Raw genomic sequence first — 17525 nt, forward strand, 5'->3', positions numbered from 1 at the left:
TCGTTATTTGGGTTGCAGGCCCAAACAACTTTCCGAATATTAGGACCTTTAATTTGTAGAATTTTGTTGTTGTTGAGACATCTTAGCCACATGTAAGTCCCAACATGGCAGATCTTGGTAATTTCCGATCAGTCCCACATGCACAGGCCTCCCATGGCTTAAGTGATGTGAACTTACAACTGCACATGATGCTGATATTTAGTAACAAGAGGTGAGGGCCTAAACTGCTCATTCCCTCACAGTAAGCCCAGTTTCTCCCTGAAACTTAGAGATATTGTTTTTCTAAAAGCACCATCTAGTGGCCAAAGCTCAAAATACTAATAGGCTTAGGAGACATTCTCCTGTTAAAGTTTATAGACTAATTTCAATTTGAGTCTTTAGAAGTTACATGTTAGATAAAACTTCATCATATCGCAAAGATTTATATTTGATATGTCAGAAGCTGAACCTTGTTAAAAATTCTTGGCCACGTGGCGTTGGACAGCTTTCTAATCCTCAACCTGCTGTGTCCCAGGATGGTCGTAAAGACACTGGCCAGTTATCTCCCTTCCCAGTTGAAAACATAAAGCCTACCTTACGGCTCCCCATGATGATGGCTGAGCATCAGTGGCTTTAGTCACATTATGCTGTTCTGGGCAGTAATGCTCAAGGACAACTTACTTTCTTGTTTCAAGAATTCCAAATGAGCAAAACCCAGGTAGGTAGAGAATAGGGAGCACACACACACATATATATGTATTGGTTCTAACAACATAGGAGAAAAGAAAGAATACTTCAGGGGCAGAGACCAATGTCTTAGCTCTCTGGACAGTAGGAATGTAGGCTCAGATTCTCATCAGCTTGGCCAAGCAAGAAGCTACATTACAGTTGCTTTCAGAGCCAAAGGTACAGGGTCAGGGACATTTCTGACAAATTAGAATTAGTCTTTTTAACTGGCATTTGAGAGTACTCTCCTTTCCTAGCCCTCCCCCGCCACACTAAGACATCATCTGTAGGAAAAAAAAAAAAAAACAGTTCTTCACAGATAACCACCACCACCAATCCTGCAAGAGAGAACGAGGTAAACACCTGGCTTCTCCCAGTATGAGCTTCAAGAGCTAGAGCACGCATGTTCACTTCTGTTGGAGGATTAGAGAGTAACTTATTAGAATTAAACTGATTTACCCCATCACATTTATTCCCTTGCTGTTGCAGATCCTTCATGGAATAACGAGTTTTCTAACCACCAAGAGGTACCAGGCAATTGTGATCCCTAAAGCTCAAGTTTCCAAATATTGGAAGAGAATTGTGTGATACCAAAATTTAAGTATTGTGGACAGGCTAGTGACAATAGTTTCCAGTAAAACAGGATCTAATTTAACAGTAGGAATCCTTAATGAGAAGTTCCTCACTGTTCAAGCATGTTTTGCTTTTTTCTGCCTTAATCCACAAGTTCAGGTCCCAGAGAATCAAAGTTCTGCAAGAAGTCGTGGTAGCTAAGGTCTCCGGGATGGTGGCAGGGACAAAACTGAAAGGGTGCGTGCTCAGGAGGGTCTGGTCTCCTAAGTACTATCGTTTAATTGATACATGGGTTAAATAAGCTTTGAGGCACGAGACCTGGCAGCCTAACCATTGCAATTCAGTTTCCCATAAAAACAATACCTTTTTCCAAACTGATTTACTATCAGTTTTTGATTAGAAAGCCTCAAGATCAAAAAATTAAAATGTTTCTAACTTCTGTACAATCTGTAGCAACTGGACCACAAAGGAAATATTCTGATTCTAGACTCAATATTATCCGTAGATTTCTACGTAACAAAAATATTCATTTAAGTGGAGGAGGGGATGGAGGGATTAAATGCCATTTATTTTAATGATGAACATGTGCAGTTGTAGACGTCTTGAAGCTCCCACAACTGAGGTGAATTAAGGAACAGAACCAGATGAATACTAGGAAAAGTGGGATTTTTTTTTTTTTTTAATGTGTATTTGCAAAGTCAGCCTCATGCTATCTTCACTCTCTGTACTTCAATGTTAGGAGACATTTCCCCCTTGATTGGACTGTAGCAGGTAGCCAACCCTACCACAAGAATTTAAGTCAAATACAGACTGGAGAATACTTGTGCTCTGCTAAACCAGAGCAAAATCAGTGGGTTAAAAAAAGACAGGTTATCTAGACATGGGAAATGCCTGCCCTCCCAGTTCCTTAAGCTAAGAAATTACTGTTTGGAAGGTCACAGTCCACCAGTTAGAAAATGTTAGAAAGGAAAAATTATGTCAAACCCTAAACTCAGTCACATTTAAATCCCCCCTTTATGTTTTATTTTCTGCAAGCATATTAGTATTTTTGTCATCTTCTGTAGTTGAAATAGCAGCGCTAAACCATCAAGAATTTGTACCTCTTCACAAGCAGGAAAAAAACATAAAAAGGTTAAGGACAACGTTTATTGCTACCAGTGGCTTTTATCATCAGTACATGGTTCTGACTGCAATACCTTCTTTAGACTGCACAGGGAGCTCAGAATCCAGAAGTCATTAAGAGAAATACAGGTAGGCTGGGGAGGCAGGGGGTTAACTGATCAAGAAATACAAGTAGGCTGGGGAGACAAGGGGATTAATTGATCAAGAAATACAGGTAGGCTGGGGAGGCAGGGGGTTAACTGATCAAGAAAAATCCTAATAATGGCTTAACATAAAACTAGGGCACTGAATTCAGTTAATACATGTTACAGATCCCAATCACAGAGCTGCCCCAACATCTAGAGTCTCTCCTGCTGATTATAAATGAGTGAACTGAGCAGTTTAAAAAACCTAACTTTAGTTGTTAACATGCTGCTTTGGTGAGCACCTGGATATAGTCTTTACCACAAATTTTTACACAAATGTCAAAAATGCTTTCAACAAACCTAAGAGTGTCTTAATCACGTGCCACTTTAAGCTTCAAAGATAAACAAAAACTGAAAATAATTTTATTTCCAAACTCTAGAAATTGAAAGGAGACAAAAATCAACAATGGTAACAGGAGTCCTTTTTACCACCTGATTCATATGGGGCAATTTTGAAGTACCTTTTCCAGATTAATTTAAATTTGAATCATGGATTAAACATGGCTGTCACACTGAAATAATTTGTTCACTAAATTGCTAAAAATAAATTTTGAGGGTTTCCTCATCAGCGGAAGTCAGGCTATAGATCAACATGCATAAAATTCATTTAGTATTCAAAGAAGCAAGCAAAAAGCTAGAGGAAAATTAAATCAGGATTCTGGGGCAAGGTTTGCTAGCTAGGAATTTTGGAATTAAAAAAACAACACTGAACGTGAGTTTCTGACACAAAGCAACCTACACATTACAGTTTAGCAGAGAAAAGGGGAGAACTGACTAATACCACAAAGGAATTTTTTACTTAAAATTTTTTTGATCTCAATTTTAGACTTTTTTTTGGTCTTTAAGTGCTTAAATATTGTTGAATTATAATTAGTCATACAAATCAACTGGGTTTTTTTCTCTGGCTCGTTTCAAATCAGCCTGAAAAGATATATACCTTACATAGCCTTATCCTGGTTTTCCATGCTCCCCTCCCCAGAGTCGTCTACCTTAGTTTGCACTTGAAGCTAACCCTTGCTGCTACATGACAGAAACAGGCTGCAGAGGCGGACAAGGAGAAGCCTGTCCCTCTTGCCGTGATAGATCAGTGCCACACACAGAACCCACACTTTCTGAGGCGTTCTCTTCATTATAGAGCCGTTTGATCCCATCGTAGAAGTCATCCACTTCCATTTCCTCCACTTTGCGTTTAGCAGAGGCATACTTGCACCCATTGGCAGCTGGGAGATGGTGGCAGAAGGCTGCTGGACCTCTGACTGGCACTTCTGGTTTGCTGTTGTCCTTGGAGAAGTCTGGGCCTGGGACAGAGGAGGGGTGTAATCTGAACACTCCTCTGTCACAGGTCACCAGGGTGTGCTTGAGGGGACGGTAGACATAAACGGAATTTAGAGGCAGGGAAGACTGCAGAGTAGAAAGGTGATGTGCCACAAGCTCCCGACAGTGGATCAGCTGGGAGCTATCCATCTGAGCCAGGGGAGAAGAAAAAATAATCAATGGAGGTGGCTCTGTCATTTCTGCTAGCCACTTTTTCTCCTCATGCCCTCTGTCCCCCAAGGCTTCTCTCCTCACATCTTTTACCACCAACTCATCTAATTCGCCAGCCTAACCCATCGTTTTTAGAATTTGTGTCCAGATCTGTATTTACAATATAAACCACTTTGGAACTTGAATTCTGTATTTGCAATTATATGCTGGACAGCTTCATGAAAGCAGAAATTACTCTCTTTTTTTCACTGAGATATATCCAACATCTGCTTTTTGTTCAAGCTATCTCCCCTGTCCAGAAGGCCTTTCACCTCACCCTCTTTGCCTCCTCCAACCTCTTTAGTGAAGACCAACATACAGATAATATATTTATATATATACTCCCTCTTATATATATTATAAAGATACATATTATATATGTGTGTGTATATACACAGACACACACACACATACATATACTCCCTTTGGGCTCTAACAGTGAACAATCTGCCTGCAATGCAGAAGACCCGGGTTCAATCTCTGGGTCAAGAAGATTCCCTGGAGAAGGAAATGGCAACCTACTCCAGTATTCTTGCCTGGAGAATCCCACGGACAGAGGAGCCTGGTGGGCTACAGTTCATGGGGTCGCAAAGAGTCAGACACAATTAAGTGACTAACACATTCAGTGTATAGATAAACAAAATCCATTAAGAATTTAGAGAAGCAGCCAGAGGCAAGAAAAAATTTAAATAAGGGACGGCTGTCTGGCTTAAGAATTTTGAACAACTTTCTTTTTTTTAAACAGTTAATGAGAACCTTTGACAAGTTGTATTTCTGTAGCAAACAGCAGGCTTGACAGCACTAGCAGAAAACATTTTTGCTAAGATTTTTGTTTAATGAGGAAGTTTCACTAACTCCTTCTTATCCTTCAGGATAATTCAGGTATCAATCCTTTTTGAAGCCACCCCTGATTTCCCTTATCCCTCCCAAACCCCAAATCCCAGGATCATCTGTTTTTGTATCAATCTGTTATCATACTTACCACACTATATTAGAATAGTCTATTTAACCATTTATGCTTTTCTACTACAGACTACAAGATCCCAAGAGGCAGCCACTGCATCATATCCATTTTTATTTCTTAAGTTTCTAGCACCAATGACTGTACATGGAAGGCCTTCAAAATCTTGTGATAAAGTCTCATTCTGCCTTACTTTCCCTACAATTATAGCTTTAGTCAAAATTATTTTACAGCACATATTTCTCCCTATTTAAATTAATTCCTCAGCACCCCAGGTGCCTACCAGAAATGATCTAACTTCTTTAGTTTGGTGTTAAGAAGGCTCTCCACAATCTGACCCAACCTTCTTTTCATCTTGTGTGAGCTGTGTGCTCAGTCATATCTGACTCTTTGCAACTCCACGGGCTGTAGCCCCCAGGCTCCTCTGTCCACGGAACTTTTCACGCAAGAATACTGGAGTGGGTTGCCATTTTCTTTCCCAGGGGATCTTCCTGACTCAGGGATGGAACGTGAGTCTCCTGCATTGGCAGGCATATTCTCTACCCCTGCGCCACCTGGGAAGCCTTTCCAGCCTTACTCCCTCCTGACACACCCCAATCTGTGCTCTGTGCTCCTGCCAAACAAACGTGCTCTCTACTCTGCACAAACCTTGCCCTTTCTTACACTACCCTTGCTCATCCTCACATTGAAACTGTATCATGTATTCCTTCCAGGTCTGGCTAACTGCCATCACCTCCAGAAGTCTATCTTGACTAACTACCAGGGATCACTTTCCAGGCTTATGTATTCTACAGGTATCGTTGGACATTTCTCAACCAATTCTTATTCATACCTAAAAAAAACCCTGTAGCACACAGTATGACTTTGCAAAACCACAGAGAAAATAAAGGAAAATAACATGCTCTGCAAGAACATATTTGGTGTCAAAACTATTTTTATCTCTAAATATACTCCTTGCTGGAACTTCCCCTGCAGTCTAGTGTTAAGACTCCACCTTCCCACGCAGGGGGTGACAGTTCAATCCCCGGTTGGGGAACTAAGGTCCCACATGCCACAGGGTGGTGTGGCCAGAAATTTTAAAATAATCATAAAATGCATTAAAATAAACTCATTACTTGTTACCCAGCAGAGTATCCAAAGATGAAAGGCTAGTGTTAGTCATCATGTACAAATGTAACAATGTCTGAAATTACCAGAAACTATATATGAAAATGACCATTTTTCATATCTATTTTGTTCACCAATTTTTCCCCTAGTTTGAAAGGCTAACACCCTAACAGGCAAGATATTATTAACTAGTATTTGAATTTCTTTTCCTCTTAAAAAAAATTATAACTTTCAAGATTATAACTGTAGGCTATGGCTTATCATGTCCCAGGGATGTGAAATGAGCTAAGCCATGCTAAAAACAGCGGAATGGGACTTCCCTGGTGCTCCAGTGGCTAAAAAGACTCTGTGCTCCCAATGCAGGAGGCCTGGGTTCGATCCCTGGTGAAGGAATTAGATCCCACATGCCGCAAATAAGACCTAGTGCAGCCAGATTAAAAACAAAAACAAAGACAGTGGAACAAAGCGCACAGGAAAGGGATGGGGCTTCGAGTTCTTTAAGGCACCTGGCACTCTAGGCCAGGACCCCACTTCCTCAAATAGCCTACAAGAGAGGTAACAGAGAAAAAGGAATTCAGACATGGAAAGAAGACTACAGTGTAAAAAAAAATTACTTCTAAAAAGTAAGTACCCAGTTTATTGTGTATTCAGTTGTAAACTTCAACAACTGAATGACACTTAATGGCCTAGAAAAGTAAAAATATCACAAATATTCTAATGCCTTAGTCACCCGGCATAGTACCACAGAAGCAGCCTGAAAAAAAAACATGTTTTTCAAGTAAAAAGACTGTGTCACTAAAAACTTTCTCTGTGGAAGTAGTAAGTAAATAGGGAGTTATATTTAGTGAGGACTGGCAGAAAATGGAGCTAGAAAGACACTGAAGGTTTTGCAAACTAATACCACCTAATGAAGCTTCGCAGGTGGTGCAGTGGTAAAGAATCCGCCTGCCAATGCCAAAGCAAGAGGCAGGTTTGATCCCTGGGTCGGGAAGATCCCTTGCAGTAGGAAATGGCAACCAACTTCAGTACTGCCTGTAAGTTCCATGGACAGAGGAGCCTGGCAGGCTATATCCATGGGGTCAGAAAGCACTGGACATGACTGAGCATGCACGCACACACAGACCAGCTAATGATGGTCCACCCAAGTTAAATCCTCTGTCCAAAGTAATGCATCAACATAAATTCCTTCTACTGCAACCCGAGTTTGTTCTAAGAAAATAAAATAATAAGGCCCTTGCTGAGATACAGTGGAGGAAACAAAATAAGCATATATACTGGAATTACTGCAACTTTAGACACCAGACAAGTTCTCTGTCAGAGAATGATTTAAAATGAACATGTTCTATTTGCAGAGTGTCAAGAGAACATTTATTGTTATTTTTCAAGAGGACCATCTCCCCCAATTCAAATATGGTAACTATTTTAAAGTATACCTTGCTAGAAAAACAAACAGAACTGTAATTCGTCTCACCAAGGAGGTAAGGCAAATAGCCTTGAACGTTTACAGAGCAGACATCCGAACAGGTTACTGATGGGAAAAGGGGGATCGGAATAGCATGATGTAACTGATTCAGATGGACCCATTAGGTTCAGTGGATAGCATAAAGCCCTGTAAATACCCAGTGCCATAAGGAGTCAGACTCGAGGCACCCTCAAGAAGGACTAGAAGACCCTGGTGGGGAGGGTCTGCTTCTTGAACTCCATACTCTTACACTGCACCACAGAGGTAAACGTATACTTTGACTAGGGACCTTGGTTAGGGACAGGAAGACCACCATGCTATCTGGGGAGATTTAACATCCTGAGATACAAGGCCGACTGCATCAATCAGAAAGAGGAGAACATGAGTACAGCCACAGAAGCAGAGCAATCAGAGGAGTAAGAAGAAAGGGTTAGCCAGCTCAGAATGATGACCAACAGGCAGCACAAGAGAGAAGAGGGGTGGTGATGGAGGCAGTAACACCGGGCGAGGGGACCAGAAGAGACAGGAGAAAGCTTGCCTTTCAAGCCAGGAAACACCCCCTGTACTTTGTCTGAAGTCCAGAGGGGACATAGGCAGAGCTGGTGACAATGGGCCCCCTCACAGCATGGATGCCTGTGATGGACCAACAGCAGTCCTCTCAAACCACGACACTGGGAAACAGGTCAGAAGTAATTCTGGCACCATCTTACCAATCTGATGCAAGAACTTCCTATACAACAACCAGAAATCCAGGAGGAGTATCTGATATTACTATGGCTTTGTCACAGGTCTAATTACAAAGATACCAGACTTGGTGTTCCTATGTGAACAGAGGTGAACTTAGCAAAGATAACTGAGTCTTAAAGAATAAAGAGCCACTCATATTTGGGCCTGGAGAAGGCAATGGCTGCCCACTCCAGTATTCTTGCCTGGAGAATCCCATAGAGAGAGGAGCCTGGTAGGCTACAGTCCATGTGGTTGCAAAGAGGTGGAGACAACTGAGCAACTAAGCACAGACTTGGGCCACTAGGATCTCAGAGAATTGCTAAGACCAGGTCTCAAACTCTCTGAAGTTCTGTGATCTCACGTGTGTTTTTAACTGTCTTCCTCATTATAACTTGACTACTACATGGAGCAGAGACTTTTTTTGGAATCACTGTAGCCCCAATGCCTTGACCATAGATTTCTCAATAAATGTAACATAACTATATACATATATGAGAGACTGGAATAGTCGTTTTCAAACTATGTCCAAACAGCTTATGAAAGGGAAGAGGCCATGTTGAATAGGACTGCATCTGATAGGTTTCTGCCCCAAACACATATTACAAAGTAATAGTTTACTACTTAGGATTTTGGGATTGTGTGTGTACAAGATTTGGGGGGAGGGGAGTGAGGAAGAGTTCTATTTCTAAAGAAAACTCTGAAAACCACTGGACTGCAATCTTCAAGATTTTTATGGTATAGATAAAGCACTGGGGTTTTTCCAGTTTTCTTTACTACTAAGTTTTGTGTGTCTCTGAGAAAGTCCCAAGTTCTTTGGGCTGCAGCTATAAAATAAAGGAGTTGAATGATCTGATTTTTAAGAAGGTTCCTTCAAATTCCAAGCTTATAATAATACTTGGGGAGAACAGTTTGGTGAACACTTTCTTTCAGCACCAGAAAGCTTATAATAAATAAGCAGATTCTCTACTGTTCTTCAATAGAGAACAAGCCATCAAAGCTATAGAATATACGTGCTATTTACAATATTCTTATTATTTATAGTTCAAAGCTTGTCCTTTCTCAGTGCTAGTAACTCCTCATATAGCAAATCTTCTCTGCACTAACTTAGAAACAGCACAGTCATGGAGGCATTTAGAGATAAGTCCTTCATTCCAGTAAACATGGAAAATGTAGGAGTTTCTCTTAATGTCCCTTCCCCACTTCCACAGTCTAATGTAAATGATTAACATTCAACTTCCTTTCCCAACACTCAAGGGAGGCAGAGTAAGTGCTCTGTGTCACACTATTCACTTAAGTGGTAGTTTTTGATGTTAGTTTCTAAAAATTCTCACTAAATAGCAACTATCTCCCAGGGTTTATTTTCACTGTAGCATTATTTCAATAGAAAAAAACATTTCTCAATTATTTCAATCTAACATGCAAGTAAAAGAAGGTATCTCCTTGTAAGGATAAATAGCCTGTATTACACTAGCATCATGTGTCCAGGGAGGGAGAACAAGCTGAGCTATGCTAAAACAGAATAAAACACATAGTTGATATATTGCTCTGACCACCATCATCATTCTTTTTATGAAAAGACAGCCCTTCTCTGCTCACAAACGAAAGCATGAAATTCTCAGAGCTGAGAGGCTGCCCTGAAATATATTTTCTATGTCTGCTAACTTTTTTTTTGTCTGTTAGCTTTTATGGCTTGTATCTATCAACTATAACTGTCTTACAAAATACCAAATTCAAATATTATTCTCATTTTTCTTTTATAGAATTCTTTAATAAGTTTTATCAGCTCAAAGATTGCAGCTGTTTGCTGAAGTTGGTTTTATATTACATAATGTTTTTAAGCTCAGAATTTAGCAGCCTCTTCTCTAAATAAAATTTAATAAATCTCGTAGGTTCCATTTAGTGACATGAACAGAACCAGTAAGGATCCTCTCCAATAGTTGCTAACAGAGTAACCATTACTAATTTTTCATTTGAGTTTCAAATTTTCATTTGAATGATAATTTTCTCCGCTAAATTTTTAGTTTTTATATAGATAGTTGATAAAATTTTAACTAAGCTCAGACATTTTATATCAATTTGCAGATAAAGCTACTCACCAACCTTAGGCAACTACTTCAGAAAGTCCTAGAACTTCAGGAATATACTTTATATTTGCCAAATACTTCCTTCTCCAGCCAACAATAAATTATCTGCTTGTCTAAAAAGCAACTTCTTGCAGTTTATGTTTTTGCCTTATCTTTTTAAAAAAACGAGTAAACTACAGAAGTACTGTAATGAAACCTAATAGGTAGGAAGTTTCTTCATACAAAACCAATGGAAAATATATTAGCAAGAATCTTAGTAACCTTTTAAGATTAAGATTTTCAGCAACCTAGAAGGTTAGATGGTTAGACAGCATCACCGACTCAGTGGACATGAATTCTGAGCAAACTCCGGGAGACAGTGAAGGACAGGAAAGCCTGGTGCTGCAATCCATGGGGTCGCAAAGAAGCTGGACACAACTTAGTGACTAAACAACAACCACCACCTAGAGTGAGGGGTGAAAAGAATCAAGAAAATACTGTCTAGGCTTTAAAAAAGAAAAAAGACATCTAACCCATACATTTAATAAAGGGTGTAATAATACTTTGTCTGCCCTTAAAAATGAGCTGCCATTACAAGATTAAAATATCTCTTAGTTTTGTAACTATCTGCTAACCCTGTTTTCCCAGTAAGAGAAAGATGAATGCCGTTTCATTAGACTGACACCTACCTGTGCTTTCTGAAGCAGCTCAATTGTAAGAGGAAGCCAATCAGGAATGAGTTTCTCCATTTCCAGACTAACCATCGCCAGGGCAAGCATGGATCCTTTGAACTGCAGAAGTTGGCTGCAGGCCATACAGTGAAGTAACTGCTTGGTAAGGAATGCCAAATGTTGAGATGGGCTCAGACTGGGCAAACTAAAAAGTAACTGAGGCCTAGTTGACACTGCAATGGCATGGAACTAAAAAAAAATAAAAAATTAAAATTAAAATCACAAGAACATCATTCTAGTTACTTAAGTGTCTAGATAAGCTATGTACAGAAGTTGATGTAACCTCCTCAGGTATTACTTAATTTCTAAGTTTGCAATTTTAGCTTCAGTGATTTGATCTATATCTTAATTTCTAATTTTTTCTTGGCTAATTGCAGTAATTTTCCTTTTCCTAAAAATCAGAACAACAACAACAAAAAAGGACTTCCCTGCTGGCTCAGGGGTAAAGAATCTGCCTGCCAGTGCAGGAGACGTGGGTTTGATCTCTGATCTGGGAAGACCCCACATGCTGTGGAGCACCTAAGCCCGTGCGCCAGAACTACTGAGCCGGTGCTCTGCAGCCCGGGAGCTGCAACGACTGAGCCCACATGCTCCACAGCCCCTGCTCCCCGAAACTAGAGAAAAGCCCGGGCAGCCACAAAGACTCAGTGCAGCTCCCCGCCCCCACCAAGAGAGTGGGCAATCTACTGTTCCAGTTACTAAAATAGGACTATATACTCAAGTAGGAAACGGAAAGACTTCAGGTGAATTTACAATGTGAAGAAAATCCAATGGTGTGGCAGTGTGAAGATCCCAATTCAACTTATCCAGAATAATTCTCTCCATCCGCAGAATTTCAGATGAAGAACAGCCACAGAAACTGTCTCTTGCCAACACCTTCAGTACTGGGATTCTCTATACAAAGCAAAAGGGAAGGAGCCAGGGAGGGCAGGACAGAAAAAAATAAACTCATTTTTTCAGTTTTAGTTTTGGTAAACAGAAAACAAGCTAATAAACAGCTAATAAACAAAACTTTCAACAAAGAGACACGAATAATGTTGAAAATAGTTACCTCGTCTTCCTCAACAGTCTTGGCAGCCAGGAAAAAACAGCTGATTGCAATACAACTCAGGTATTTTGGGTGGGCCTAAAACGGGGAAAAGAGAAAAAGCAACTTCAGTGATTTGTCAAAAAGTTAAGAGTTTATTTTTTGAAACTAGATATGCAGATGAGGCAAGTATGCACACAACCCTGTGGAATTCAGATTAATCTGGGTCTCATTCACTGCTTTCTAGGATCAGAGATAACTTATAACCCCAGCCATATTACATACTCTACGGAAATACTAAGATCATTCCTTTGTAAGTTCAACCAATGCTGGTTAGCCAAAGCTAATTTCTATCCATCAGAGGTGAGCTTGATTTTAGAAGACTTTTTTTTTTACTTATAAAATTCTCCCAATTAAGAATATATTTGTGTATTTTTAAAGCTGGTTTTATTCTCTTTATCTGTCATATCAGTTAAGATTAACATATGAGGTGTTAAGGGAATTAAAAAAGGAATATTAAATGAAGGCTATGAATATATTTTACATACTTTACAAAGTGACAACATGCTAGCAAATTAAATTTTCTAATTAAATGTTCACCAAAAAAATTATATATTCAAATTCCATGATAAGAATGAAAGGCTCCTAAATATATACAGAATCAATCAAGGTGGGGAAAAATCTTTCTTGGATTTGACAACCTTAGGAGGGCTCAAGTTTGCCTGTTTTCCTTATCTATAATAACTTTCTACCCTACTGGTAGAGTAAGAGTTTGCCAATCCAGTTTTAAATAATCAGGACAGGGATTTCCCTGGAGGTCCGGTGATCAGGATTTGGCGCCTTCACTGCTGTGTCCTGGGTTCAATCCCTGGTTGGGGTACTAAGATCCCACAGCTGTATGGTGTGGCCAAATGAATAATCACGATAGTTTAGCCTTGATTAATTATTTAATAATAGGCCAGCCAACAACCAATGCCTCAGTATAAGTGGCACACAGCCTAGGAATCTTCCATTCCTCTTCCTATATAAGAATAAAGTGTTCCTTGCTCAGTTATGTCCGACTCTTTGCACCCCATGAACTGTAGTCCACCAGGACCCTCTGTCCATGGAATTCTCCAGGGAAGAATAATACTAGAGTGGGTTGCCATTCCCTTCTCTATGGGATCTTCCCAACCTGAGATAGAACTCAGGTCTCCTGCATTGCAGGCAGATTCTTTATCGTTTGAACCACCAAGGAAGCCCATATGAGAAATAAAAGCCAGTTCAATTCTATCAATATTTTAAAGTAATTATTAATATTAATCAGAATATTATGGTTTAGAAAGCATTGCCATAAATGTTTTATCTTGCTTTACAGATGAGGAAACAGTCTCAGAGGTTAACAGAGATACCAACAAGTGATCCAGAAAGTGAAGTCACATCCTGTGGCTCTGACAGTTTTTCAGGTTCTCTTATTTCTCCATGTGTAACAACATATCAACCCCAAATCCTTGAGGAAATCAGAGTTCATTACAGACAGTCCAACAGTTAGCAACTTTGGGAAGGCAATGAAACCCCCAAATCAAGGGCACCAATAATAAATTTAGTACTACAAAGAATCCCAACAGCAAATATGTGGGGTTTTTTTTGGTTAAACAAACAGTAATTTTCAATCCTAGATGTACATCAGAATCATCTATGTAATTTCTTTACTTAAATAAAGATATCCAGATTTCACCTACTAGAGATTCAGATTTAGCAGGTCTGGGACAGGGCCCAAGGTCTGTGCTTTTAAAGAAGTTCATAGGACCTTTTTCTGCACAGCTGGACTTGGGGCTCCATTCTTGTTGCAATCCTTTTACTGTCTGCTTTAAGCACCTTTAAACTATGAATACATTTTAGATGAATTGTTTCAATATAGATTAGCCATCTCTAAGTAAGCATCTGATGCTAGTAACATCAGGACCCAAGGTATCCTTCTCTGTGAAAGGGAACTGAGCTAGAGTAGGGGAACAGGGAGAAGGGAGGAGGACTTGATGCTGAAATAACTGTTGGCATCTCAGAGTTAACCCAGACTTCAGGTGATTAGGATCATCACAATTTAAGTCTCTCAAAAATAGAAGTCTGAAACATAAAAAGGTAACTGAGTGGCCAACCAAATTCTCCCACTCCATAAATTCTTTGGCTTCTATCTGTTATACTAAATAACAAAAAATACAGTACCCTCAGCACTGAACACATAGTTCCTGCAACATATATATTCCTAGGGATACAAACAATAACTGAATTGCTTTTCTTGTTTCATGTCTTGCTATTGAATAAATGCTGACTTTCTGCTTTAAATCTGCTAAGGGCATACCATGACCAATTTCACATCACACAACCAATGATATATTATACCAATAGGGATAACATAAAACTTATCTGTAATGCTGCCACTGAACAAAAATACACCAAAGTTATGTAAAACAGTTCAGTTTTCATCTTGTTATACTCCAAATGTATGCTGCTAAGTACTTATATGCTGTTCAGAAAACTACAAAAAAGATATTCAATAACTAAGTAGTGACAGAAAAGTATACAATAGGCTTATTATACTTTTCTAGTCTGATTCACTATTCACAACTAGTATTCAATGTGTTAAAAAAGATGACTAAACTCTCTACCAATGCTATATGGTTTGCATTAAAAGAAAGAGATCAAAAATTTCACTGGTTAAGTGTAAGCTACGAATACTTACAGGCAAAAGAGAATTACAGAATATAATCAGAAACATTTCTGAAGACTTAAAGCAATAACAGAAGACATCATGTCTTGTTACAGATATATATGTTATCTTTAAGAAGGTTTTCCACTCCTTTCCACCTTGAAGAATGTTCTACTATTTGCCCCTGGTGCAGCATATAAACCATTAAAACAGAAGTTGTATGTAAGTATATTCTAGAATATTTACCTTTACAGTAGCTAAGAACCTGTCCAAAAGACTGCTAGCCAGAGCAAATGTTTCTGGGTAAAGGTTGAATTGGTACTTGAGTTTGGCCAACCACTGAATCACTTCATCTCTCTGGGATGGAGAAACGTTCTATAAGGGAACAATTAAAAAATAAAAATAAAACAAGTTTCAAGTTATCATCAAGATATATTTGCAATTCTCACTTATAAAAGGTTAGCAAATGCTATGGAATATGTGTCTACATGTTAGGAAATGTTTTTAAGTTTATTCAAAATCTAACAAACGAGATAAAGGAAGACAAAACCTTATGTATTAGTTGCTGTGCTGTGTTTAGTCGCTCAGTCGTATCTGACTCTTTGGGACCCCGTGGACTGTAGCCAGCTAGGCTCCTCTGTCCATGGGATGCTCCAGGCAAGAATACTGGAGTGGGCTGCCATTTCCTTCTCCAGGGAATCTTCCCAACCCAGGTCTCCTGCATTGCAGGCGGATTCTTTACCGTCTGAGCCACCAGTGAAGCTAGGTAGATGCTAGATACTTCTCCAGTAGAACAACCCAAATATCTCCAGACATTTCCAAATGTCGCCTGGTGAGCAAAACTGGCCCCAGTTAAGAACCCCACCCTGATATAACACAGTAATAAATATTTCAACCAGCAAAAAAAAGCTATCACCCGAAAGTTGATACCCGAGACAGCTCACTTCAAATTGCTTTACAAATATACCCTTCTGCTACTTTGGTAAATAAATAACTGAGTCATTCATGCAGTTTTTAAGGTAAATGAAGCATTGCTCTTTTTTAATGTGAAATCAAAGAATTAAAAATGTTCCAAGTACTTCTTTTCTCAATTTATCACTTAGGTCATTCCAGTATAACTACAGAAAATATAAACCTCGTATAACCTGGTTATGGAGTACAAAGTTGACTTAGTTATTGTCAGAGTCATAACTAAGCAAACATCTTTATTGATCTTCAGCTTTTCAAAAGCAAACAATATGTAGAGGAGGGGAAGAGTGAAATGGTTCCTCACAAAATGAAGAAAATGTTTGTAAATCATATATCTAATTAGGTACTTATATCTAGAATATGCAAAGACTCCTTACAGTTTAACAGAGATAGAAACCAAATGTTAAAATGAGCAAAGGGTCTAAACAGATATTTCTCCAAAGAAAATATGCAGTTCGCCAATGAGCACTTGAAAAGATGCTCAACATTATTACGTACCAGGGCAATGCAAATCAAAATCAAAAGGTAGTATCTCCTCTCACCCAGGAAAATGACTACAATCAAAAAAGTTAATAATAACAAATTCTGGCAAGGATATGGAGAAATAAGAACTCTCATTCATTCACCTGGTAGGAATGAAAGATGATACGGTTACTTCAGAAAACAATCTAGCAGCTCCTCAGAAGTTTAAACACAGAATTATCATATGACCCAGCAATTCCACTCCTAGGTATATACCAAAAAGAATTTCAAACAAGTATTCAAACAAGTATCTGTACACTAATGTTTACAGCAGTAACTATTCACAATAGTTAAGAAGCAGAAACAACCCAAATGCCCATCAACTGATGAATGGATATAAATAAAGTGTGATTTATCATACAATGAAATGTTATTCATCAAGAAAAAAGAATAAAGTGCTGGGATTTTCCTGGTAGTCCAGTGGCTAAGACTTTGAGCTCCCAATGTAAGAGCCCAAGTTCAATTCTTGGTCAGGGAACTAGATCCCACATGCTGGAACTAAGATCTCACATGCTACAACTAAGACCTAGAGCAGTCAAATTAAATAAATAAATGTTTTAAAACAGAATGAAGTACAGACATGCCATAATATGGAAGACTCTTGAAAATAATGTGTTAACTGAAAGAAGACAGTCACAACAGACCATATATTATATGATCATGTTTATATGTAATGTCCAGAGTACACAAGTCTATAGAGATGAGCAAAATAAAGGACAGAAACGGTATGAACCTAACAGAAGCAGAAGATATTAAGAAGAGGTGGCAAGAATACACAGAAAAACTATACAAAAAAGATCTTCATGACCCAGATAACCATGATGGTGTGATCACTCACCTAGAGTGAGACATCTTGGAGTGCAAAGTCAAGTGGGCCTTAGGAAGCATCACTATGAACAAAGCTAGTGGAGGTGATGGAAATCCAGCTGAGCCATTTCAAATCCTAAATGATGATGTTGTCAAAGTGCTGCACTCAATATGCCAGCAAATTTGGAAATCTCAGCAGTGGCCACAGGACTGGAAAAAGTCAGTTTTCACTCCAATCCCAAAGGCAATGCCAAAGAATGTTCAAACTACTGCACAATTGCACTGATTTCACATGCTATCAAAGTAATGCTCAAAATTCTCCAAGCTAGGCTTCAACAGTATGTGAACTGAGAAC

At 39.0% G+C, this 17525-nt stretch overlaps 1 protein-coding gene across 3 annotated transcripts in view; it reads right to left on the minus strand.

Annotated features, from left to right (window-relative positions):
• Positions 1–2404: 2404 nt before the first annotated feature.
• The window catches only part of CCNI (cyclin I), a 36172-nt gene continuing 21051 nt past the window's right edge, over positions 2405–17525 (minus strand). For 2 of the 3 annotated variants that reach the window (XM_043447735.1, XM_043447733.1), the window contains 5 exons: positions 15119–15247; positions 12211–12285; positions 11913–12053; positions 11118–11348; positions 2405–4049 (listed from right to left, as the gene is read on the minus strand). In XM_043447735.1, the coding sequence (XP_043303670.1) occupies positions 3606–4049; positions 11118–11348; positions 11913–12053; positions 12211–12285; positions 15119–15247 (1020 nt within the window). In that variant the 3' untranslated portion in view covers positions 2405–3605. The remainder of the gene's footprint in view (positions 4050–11117; positions 11349–11912; positions 12054–12210; positions 12286–15118; positions 15248–17525) is intronic. The other variant, XM_043447734.1, reaches the window with a different exon arrangement.

The sequence above is a fragment of the Cervus canadensis genome, chromosome 26 (assembly GCF_019320065.1).
Source record: "Cervus canadensis isolate Bull #8, Minnesota chromosome 26, ASM1932006v1, whole genome shotgun sequence".
NCBI lineage: Eukaryota > Metazoa > Chordata > Mammalia > Artiodactyla > Cervidae > Cervus > Cervus canadensis.